We start from the raw sequence: 10,362 nt of genomic DNA, 5'->3' as shown, positions 1-10,362 counted from the left end.
AAATCCCTAATTTACTCTTACTTTAATGTTACGGGAGTATTTGAATGATTGTGGCTAAAAGACACCATATCTATACACTATTTATTCCACCTGAAGAGCATTATCGACTCAAGTGCTAAAATAAAACCTAAAAATGACATTATAAAAATATTAGTTGTTTATGTGCCTTTTCAGATGCATTTTTGCATTTTGTGGCACCATCAAGCTACCCCTTCGAATTTGTGATGAGTTTGAGCGTTGATAATAACTATACGATATGATTTTGAAAGCTATATTATTGATTTTTATTCTCATATTTAACATTGGTCAATTTTACCATTTCTTCATAATAATGTTTTAGATACATATGATACAGGGGAATAATGTTGATTATATATATATTTACTCAACTACGTTCATCAATAATATAGCTTCCTCCTGCATTTTATAGCATCACCTATAATTTGTATCACATGGAAGATACATGTTACACTCTAGATGGCACAATGGATCTTGGTGGACGCCCTGTGCTTGCTTCTACAACTGGGAAATGGAAAGCTTGCTATTTCATTCTAGGTAAAATTTCTAACGAGCTTTCCAAGTTTTACATAAAATGTTGATTTAAGAATGTTAAGAGAAGGTTGGCATTTCTGTGATAGAATGTTATCACTCTATTTATAACTTCCCTAGCCCTTTTTGTGCTTGAAGGTTGGACTTAACTATGGTGTGCTGGTGTGGAAAATAAATTTTCTATACTCACTTTTATATATAACTTCATTTGTTACTAATAAGAAATAATTACCTCGCTAAAAAATAAATTAATTTTCACTAAGAATAAGTTATCCGAATTTTTAATGAGCTCACAGAATTCTTCATAAGTAACAAATGGGTAATACAAATTTAAGTAGTGGGCATGAAAATTTTCAATTAGATGAGATAACTTAAAAAAAGACTTTGTTGAGATACATATGACAATTAAGTACGAGTTATTTGTCCCGACAATTATATAAATGAATATAAATCACTTGTCTCTAAAACTTGTTCTCATCTCTGTTCTATCTAATAAAACTTCGATATTTATTAACCAAATTTCAACAATGAAAAACAAACTTAAAATAATATGTTAATTTTTTATAATGTGTCAAAATTTTATTGGATAAGATATGATCAAAGACATGGTCTTTGTCACATATGATTTTCATTCTTATGAAAAGATGTGCATATCCTGAACTTGGTCCAAGACAATTCATAAAAAAAATGAATTATTATTCTTGAAAATAAGTCATGATCACTTTATTATCATGTCTACTCTTGTATATGTGTGTATTAATGCTAGTAGTTTACCGAGGATTGGAAAGATTTGCTTACTATGGAGTGGCTGCTAATTTGGTGAATTATATGACAACCCAACTCAACAAAGACCTAACATCATCAATAAGCAATATCAATAACTGGTCTGGCTCAGCATGGATATCTTCATTTCTTGGTGCTTACATGGCAGATTCTTTTATGGGTTCTTTCTGGACAATCACTCTTTCATTGATCATATACGCCATAGTAACTTCTATTTCCTAATATTTTTTTGTCTTTATTAATATATGCAGTCTTTTGTCACATCAACTGCAATTCTTATTTTTCTTCCTTATAATAAAACTTCATAGTATGATTATGTACACAGGGATTTGTGCTTCTAGCCTTGACAACTTCACTAAAGAGCTTGAGACCAACATGTAAAAATGGAATTTGCAACAAAGCATCTAACTTACAACTAAAACTATTCTATTTGTCACTATACACAATAATGATTGGTAGTGGTGCAGTTAAACCCAATATGTCTGCATTTGGTGCAGACCAATTTGATGACTTCAATCCCAAAGATAAAAAGCTGAAAGTATCATTCTTCAACTGGTGGTCCTTTAACAACTCATTTGGTACTTTAGTTGCCACTTTGCTTGTTGTGTACATTCAAGAGAGATTTGGTTGGGGATTAGGGTATGGCTTGTCAGCTATTGGTTTTCTTCTTTCCTTCCTCATCTTCTTTTTGGGCACCCCAATATATAGGCATAAAGCTAGAAAGACAAGGAGCATTACATTGGATTTCATAAGAGTCATGGTTGTTGCTTTCAGAAATAGAAAGCTTCAGCTTCCTAATAGCCCTTCAGAGCTGCATGAGTTTGAGTTACATCATTACATAAACAGTGGAAGTGGACAGATTTATCACACACCTCATTTCAGGTTAGCCAATCAACTTTTGCTTATTATTTTAAAATGATTGTCCAGTGTACAAGAGATGGTAGATATAGTCAAATTTTCCTCTCAAATGAAAAGATTGTTTTGAAGAGTTAATTTCATTATCTCTTAACAACAACTTTATTATTAGTCCAAAATTTACTTTTGGTCATTCTTTTTGAGTAAAAAATTGCTCATATGAATTGAGTTAAAGTTAAAAAATCATATTTTTTGGATCATTCAGTGATGACTGGAATCTATATGCCGTTGATTGGGTGGTAAATCTTCACTTTCTCACTCTACAAAAAGATTATTACTTTAGAAAAATTTAATCAAATAAATAAGTTTGTGTTGTACTTTTATATTCTCTTAAAAGTCGATTTGTCTTATCTTTATAATTATAATGGCAACATGACTAAAATTTCTGAATAATAATACATCAGGCTAACTCATTTTCTTTCTCAAAATATCCTCTAGGTAAACTCAATCAAAGATAAAATATCATTATAATTAAACTACATTACCCCTAGGTAAAAAGGTATTCATGTAAAAACCCTGAAAACAAGCCAAGTACAATGATTTAGTATGTGTATATTGTGTAAGACCCTACTGAATCCTCAAATATTGTATTTGGCCAAATATTTAATTCATATACGCAACAGTTGTTAGATGACAATCACACACCCTCAAAATGATTAGTTATTTACCTATAGATAAGAAAATATTATATCAAAATGAAGTCATAAGGTGGTCTGATGGGTAAGGTGAAAGAGTGTAAGGAACAAAGTGAAAGAGGTTATGGTTTCGAATCTCACCCATAACAAATTAAAAAAAAGAAAAGTCATAAGTTAGTTTGATGGTCAGGGAGAATGAGTTGAGTGAAAAAGAACGAATGTCTGAGTTTCCTATGGAGATCACCTGTTCTAAATGTTGTCTCATTCCATGTCCCAAGTCAATCAGAATGCTCCATTTTATTACTTTTTGCTTTTAAAATTATTATTTTATCCACGTGTTAATATATGACAATTATTTTATCCGCTTGTCACTTTTTGCTTCCTGAATTTAATTTGACAATTATATAGTGAACTATTTCTTACAGGTTCTTAGATAAGGCTGCAATAAAAGAAAGCAAAGTAGATGTCTCAAATCCAATATGCACAGTGACTCAAGTTGAAGGAACCAAGCTTGTTGTAAGGATGTCTCAGATATGGTTACTAATGCTAATTCCTAGCAACTTCTGGGCAGTAGAAGTTACCATTTTTATCAAGCAAGGCACAACTATGGAGAGGAGCCTTGGTCCCAATTACCATATACCAGCAGCTTCTCTCTGGAGCATTGTAGTGATTACAATGCTCATTTCTCTGCCCATTTATGACCATTACTTTATACCATTCATGCGTCAAAGAACTAGAAATATTAGAGGAATCACATTGCTTCAAAGGGTTGGCGTAGGAATTGCCATCCAAATCATAGCAATAGCGATTACTTGTGCTGTAGAAATGCATAGAATGCATGTTATCAGAATGCAACATGTAGTTGGTCCTGAAGAAATAGTTCCTATGAGCATATTCTGGTTATTGCCTCAACATGTTCTACTTGGAATTTCAGATACATTTCTTGTCACTGGATTGCATGAATTCTTCTACGATCAATCCCCGAAAGAAATGAAATGCCTAGGCACAACATTTTACACTAGCATTGTAGCAGCAGGAAACTTTTTTAACAGCTTTCTAGTGACAATGATAGATAGTTTAACAAGGAAGATGGGTAGTGAAAGCTGGATAGGGAACAACCTCAATGACTGTCACCTAGAATACTATTATGGATTTCTTTCTGTGATATCTATAATTAATTTTGGGGTCTTTTTGTGGGTATCAAGTGGATACATTTACAAAAGAGAAAATACAATAGAAGTGAGTGACATGGAGATTGAAAAGCCTAGAAGAAAGACATCCAAATCTGAGTTACTAGTAGTAAAAACTTAAACATGAGAATCCGAATGTTTAGGTCTATTTTTCTGGCTTCGTTTTTTTATTTGACATGCCCCCTCCAAGTGTGTCAAATACTAGTCTCTAGACGTATTTGAAGAGAATGGAAGTCAATCAACAACCAATGATAAAATAAATCAATTACAAAGAAAAGCAATATACAAGTTGGATTTTAGTTAAGACAAATTATAGGTCCATTTGCAATAATGAAGAGACAAGTTATAATTTTTGTATGTAGGATAAAAGATAATAATGTCATATTATTATATTTGATAGGATAATAAGGTTATATTATTATAATTTTTCTTTTACTTTTTTATATACTCTTCTCTCTCGTCCTAGAGAGGATAACTCACCCAAATTATAGTGGCAAATGACAGGAAGTGTTGACAAGATAAATTTTATCACATACAATTTCATATTTTATAATAAAGGAACTCAAATCCAACTTTTGTGTACCAAACAATAAATTATCTTTCCTTTTAATACTTCATTCACTCCATTACACATTCCAAACAAAAAAAGTATAAAAAGTTGAATTATTATCTTAACATTCTTCATCCTACTAAATAAAATAAGCTAAATGTTTTATCGATTGTTAATAATGACATTTCAATAATATAAAAATACATATTTATTACATTATTTATAATATTACTAGTTATTTTTATATAAATATTAAATTTTTCTTTGATCTCTAGTTGTCTACTATATCTTCAATCTTATTCAATATCTTTTAAAGCAATAATAAGAAAATAACAACTATTATTTCGTTTAAATCATTTATTGGCTATAACTTTATATCTTTAGCGATAACTAATTTAAGTATTTAGGATAAAATAAAACATATTGAGATTGACTTTGAGTTGAGTTTCTGAATACTTATGAACCGTCATTTATTTTACTAACAAATATATTTGCTAATGAAAATGGTTATAGAGAAGAAAAGTTACAATTTTATTTAATCTCATACACAAATTTCAAAAAAATATGGTATATTACGGAGTTAAGTTCAAATAAGAGTCAATGTCTCTTCATCATTATTTGTTATTAGTGTAAATTAGGTCAACACCCTTAGAGTTTAACTTAATTACACTCATTAACTATTTTGTTTAAAAGATCATGCACACATCTAATGTCAGGATAAGGTAATCAATATATTGTATGTATATAGAGTAGAAGGGATTTGTATAAATGTGAAAAAAGGAAGGAAGTTTGTATAATTTCACTATGGAGGGTGTAGTGTCAAACATAATTTACTCTTATTTAAAAAAAATATTGACATACAAAAGCAAATCACATCTAGACTCTTCATTTGTTTTATCCTAATTTAAAGTATTTATTAATATAAATTTCGAGATGGAAAAGATTTCCGTCTCTAATAGCTTAACTTTGTACCTATCCAACATTCTTATTACCAGTCCTAAAGTAAGAGCTTGAATCAAGATCCTCCATTTTCATTAATTTTTGTGTGTTATGTGTTAGACATTTCAAAACTTTTAGAGAAACTTTACATTGAGCCTTTAATGGTTCACAAGAACCCTTAATTTTGGATATTGACATTATGACATTTACATGTGATTAAGTGTTAATGAATTAGTTCCATTGCTATTCTTTGTTGGTACTTTCTTTGATACTGCACTTTTTGGTTGTCTTTTGTTTTCACCTCTCCTTTTTCCCTTATGAGTTTCTTGATGATTAGAAACTCAGTTTCCTTCCTTCCACGCTATAACAACGCACTGGATTTTCTTTTATGCAAAACCAAGATCTCTCTTATTCTTGCTTTTAGTTTCTGTTCCTAAGAATAGAAAATGAATTCTTTATGTTCTCAATGGAATTGCCACACACTATTCCCTTAAACAGATCAGTTGGGGAAGTTAACATAAAGGAAACTTCCTATGAAGTGAGAGGTGAGGGAGTTGACAAAACCCCCACTAATCTGATTATTTAATTGTCAACCATCATCACATTAGACACTTTCATTCAGATTAGTGACTTTTATGCGTATGGACCACATTAATTATTAAATTAATCTAACATTATGTATTTGCAAAGTAGTTTTATTCCTTTCTCGGTAGCTTTTCGCTGCTTGAGGGTCAAAACCATCAAATAATAATGTTATTATTAACACCCTAAAACACTTTTCGTAAATTCGGACGGGCCACACATGTTGGTGCAACAACGGTACAAAATGCACCTGAAAAGGCACGTCACATAGGCCAACAAATTTCGTTGTCTGAGATTGATGTCAAGTTCACCTCGACCACTTGTGGAATACCATTAATGTTTAAACCAAAATTTTAAAAAATATAACACTCATCTAATTTACCTATGGGTAACTCCAAAGAGCAAAATAGCTACAGATCAATAATGTTTATGGTAACTACATGGAATGTAATTTGTCGTCCATAATGGTGTCCTAAACTATATCTTGAATCAATAATATTGAAACAAAAACATAAGAGATAATGAACATTTTTTTAACTAATTTGATATATTTCTATTGGCATCAGACATGGTTTGAGACATCTTGTAAGATAGCACATCCATGTGCATACAAATAATGTTAATTATATATTTACTCAACATCATGTACGGATAGTATTGCTTTGGTTTCTCATTTGTCTTAATTGCTTCCACTATAATTTGTCACATATGGAAGACACAGGTTACACTCTAGATGGTACAGTGGATTTTGGTGGACGTCCTGTGCTTGCTTCTAGAACTGGGAAATGGAAAGCTTGCTATTTCATTCTTGGTAATCTTTTTGAACTAATTTGTAAAATTTAGATAAGATGTTGTTGAAGAGTGTCAAGGAATTAATAGAAGCTTGGATTTGTGTAATGGAATGTTATTACTCGTTCTCTTCATCTCTCTATAGATGTATCAATTATCATGTATCAATGTTGTTAGCCATCCTAACTTTGATTGTTCAATAAACGATGATCACTCTATTATGACTGGTTTTTCTGTGCATGTTGATGTTAGTTTACCAAACATTGGAAAGATTTGCCTACTTTGGGGTAGCTGCAAATTTGGTGAATTATATGACAACCCAACTCAACAAAGACCTAATATCATCAATAAGCAATGTCAATAATTGGTCAGGATCAGCATGGATAACTCCTATTCTTGGTGCTTACATAGCAGATTCTTTTCTGGGCCGCTTTTGGACAATCACTCTTTCATTGATCATATATGCCATTGTAAGTTGTATCATTTCTTTTCATTGGACAATCACAATTTTGTATGTCACCTCAACCATCTTCCCTAAAGAATTCAGATATCTCCATTTTTGTCTTACTCTGTCTCTACCTAATTAAAATTTGCATTTAATTAAAAAGAAAAATAATAAAAATAAGAACTAATATTTTTATATTATTTTATGAAGTTTGATTGGTTAGAGAGATGATGACAAGATTTTTTTGGGATAAAATATCTTTGTTCGTCTCAAATCATATTCTCACACCAATAACTTTGAAGCAAAATCATAAAAAAATAATGAATATTTTTTTTTTTACTTGAGATGTCATGTTGAATATTTTTTTCTTTTCTTGAAATCAAACTTGATGCTATAAATCTCAGTACAAATGATATGTACACAGGGATTTGTGCTTCTGGCTGTGACAACTTCTCTGAAAAGCTTGAGACCAACATGTACAAATGGAATTTGCAGCAACGCATCTAATTTACAACTAACACTATTCTACTTGTCAATATACACAATTGCAATAGCCAGTGGTGCAGTGAAACCCAACATGTCAACTTTTGGTGCAGACCAATTTGATGACTTCAACCCTCAAGAAATAAGTCCAAAAATTTCATTCTTCAACTGGTGGATGTTTACCACAGCGTTTGGAATTTTAGTGGCCACTCTTCTTGTTGTGTACATTCAAGAGAGAATTGGATGGGGATTAGGGTATGGCTTATCAGCCATAGGTTTTCTACTTTCCTTTGTTACCTTTTTTCTAGGTACCCCATTATATAGGCATAAAGCTAGAAAGGCCACCAGCATTACAAGGGATTTTATTAGAGTTATGGTTGTTGCTTTCAGAAATAGAAAGCTTCATCTCCCTAGTAGCCCTTCAGAGCTGCATGAGATTGAGTTGCCATATTACATAAATATTGGAAAGAGGCAAATTCATCACACTTCTCATTTCAAGTTAGTCACTTGTCCCAAATCATGTCTCATATATTGTCCTGCCCAATGACTAATGATAATTGAGAAACTAAATCTGATATGTCTTAATTGTTTCAAATCTCAATGCAGTATTACTCCATTTCTTACAGGTTCTTAGACAAGGCTGCAATAAACGAAAGTGAAATAGATGTCTTAAATCCACCATGCACGGTTACTCAAGTAGAAGGAATCAAGCTTCTTTTAAGGATGTTTCAAATATGGTTACTAATGTTAATTCCTAGCAACATCTTGGCATTAGAAGTAACCATTTTCATCAAGCAAGGAACAACCATGGAGAGAAACCTTGGTTCCATCTTCCATATACCTGCAGCCTCACTTTGGAGCTTCCTAGTGTTTACTATACTAATTTCTCTACCAATTTATGACCATTACTTTATACCGTTCATGCGTCAAAAAACTGGCAATCGTAGAGGAATCACATTGCTTCAGAGGGTTGGCATAGGAATTGCCATTGAAGTCATAGCTATGGCAATTACTTATGCTGTAGAAATCAAAAGAATGCATGTCATACAAAAACAACAAATAGTTGGTCCTGAAGAAATTGTTCCTATGAGCATATTCTGGTTATTGCCTCAAAATGTTGTACTTGGAATTTCAGATACATTTCTTCTCACTGGATTGCATGAGTTCTTCTATGATCAATCTCCTGAAGAAATGAAATGTTTGGGCACAACATTTTACACGAGCACTATAGCTTCTGGGAGCTTCTTTAGCACATTTTTAGTGTATATGATAGATAAAGTAACAAGGAATATAGCTGGTAAGAGTTGGATAGGAAACAACCTTAATGATTGTCACCTAGATTACTATTATGGCTTTCTTTTTGTGATATCAACACTTAATTTTGGGGTCTTTTTGTGGGTGTCAAGTGGATATATTTACAAAGAAGAAAACTCAAAAGAGGTTAATGACATGGGCAATGAAGGAATAGTGTGACAGATCTGAAGAATGTGAATAGGGAATGAGAAATGTAAGTATAGTCTCACTTTGAACTATCATTGGATAAGAATCCGAATGTGTAGTTTTATTTTTAGGGCTTCATTATATTATTTTTTGGACAATAGTATGAAAATGAAATTAGGACTAACATTTATTTATTTATATCAAACAATTCTTTTTGTATTATACTTAGAGAAAAGAGTATTTTTTGGTACAAGGAAATAAGTTATCTCCTTCTGCCAGTAAAATCATGACATGTGTCATGTTTCATCATTTTCTATAAAAATATTTTTAAAACTAAACAAAATAGTACACATGTCATACTTTTATTGACTGGAGGAGATAAGTTATCTCCTGGTATGAGGAGATACATTATTCTCTTATACTTATATGATGATCAAATCTTTTTGTATTGTATTGATATGAGGACCAACATTATAATACTTATTTGTAATTAGGGGTGAGCAAGACATGACCCGACCAGTAGACCTCTCTTAATCTGATGACTTAGGAATAAGTCTGACCCGTCCAAATAAATAAAAAAGGACAAACCTAATTAAAAGAGATAGACCTGTCGTCAAAAAAGGACGGATTCGAGTCTATGTCTAGGCCACTCAGTCTGTCCCTTATAGTTATATATCAAGAATAGTTAAATAAGTATTTATCAATACCCATTATGTTCCGCCCACATAACTCAAATTAGGGGTGAGCGTGAGACGGGTTAAGTATGTCCCTCACATGTTCCTAAATATTGATCAGGTCAACTTTTGAACTCGAACCCGTCCCTAATTAGGATAGGACGTGCGAGGGACGAGTCCAAAATAAGACGGATCGGGATTGGAAAATGACAAAATAACAAACGTAATTTTTTTCTTCTCAAATCTTTAAGCTTGTACAATCAAAATTATTACAATCTGTATATAAACTCAACTAAAACCTACATCCCACATACATCAGTATATAAACTACAAACCGTAAATTGTATCATTCAAACTAAAAACTATCACAATCACGTGACTGAAAATT

The 10,362-nt window shown here is 31.8% G+C and overlaps 2 protein-coding genes across 2 annotated transcripts; both read left to right on the top strand.

The window, feature by feature from the left end:
* Positions 1 to 452: 452 nt before the first annotated feature.
* On the top strand, positions 453 to 4,193 carry LOC109337672 (protein NRT1/ PTR FAMILY 5.1-like). Its single transcript, XM_019574695.1, has 4 exons — positions 453 to 555; positions 1,319 to 1,536; positions 1,658 to 2,214; positions 3,308 to 4,193. Exons 1-4 carry the CDS (start codon positions 453 to 455, stop codon positions 4,191 to 4,193), a joined length of 1,764 nt encoding a protein of 587 aa, XP_019430240.1.
* Positions 4,194 to 6,778: 2,585 nt separating this feature from the next.
* Positions 6,779 to 9,473, top strand: LOC109337671 (protein NRT1/ PTR FAMILY 5.1-like). Its single transcript, XM_019574693.1, has 4 exons — positions 6,779 to 6,954; positions 7,185 to 7,402; positions 7,802 to 8,358; positions 8,487 to 9,473. Exons 1-4 carry the CDS (start codon positions 6,852 to 6,854, stop codon positions 9,331 to 9,333), a joined length of 1,725 nt encoding a protein of 574 aa, XP_019430238.1. The 5' UTR covers positions 6,779 to 6,851; the 3' UTR covers positions 9,334 to 9,473.
* Positions 9,474 to 10,362: the final 889 nt, after the last annotated feature.

This window comes from Lupinus angustifolius, unplaced genomic scaffold (assembly GCF_001865875.1).
Source record: "Lupinus angustifolius cultivar Tanjil unplaced genomic scaffold, LupAngTanjil_v1.0 Scaffold_9_133, whole genome shotgun sequence".
NCBI classification, from domain to species: Eukaryota; Viridiplantae; Streptophyta; class Magnoliopsida; order Fabales; family Fabaceae; genus Lupinus; species Lupinus angustifolius.
Note: the sequence above shows the minus strand (reverse complement) of the source record. Positions and strands in the feature narration are given on the sequence as shown.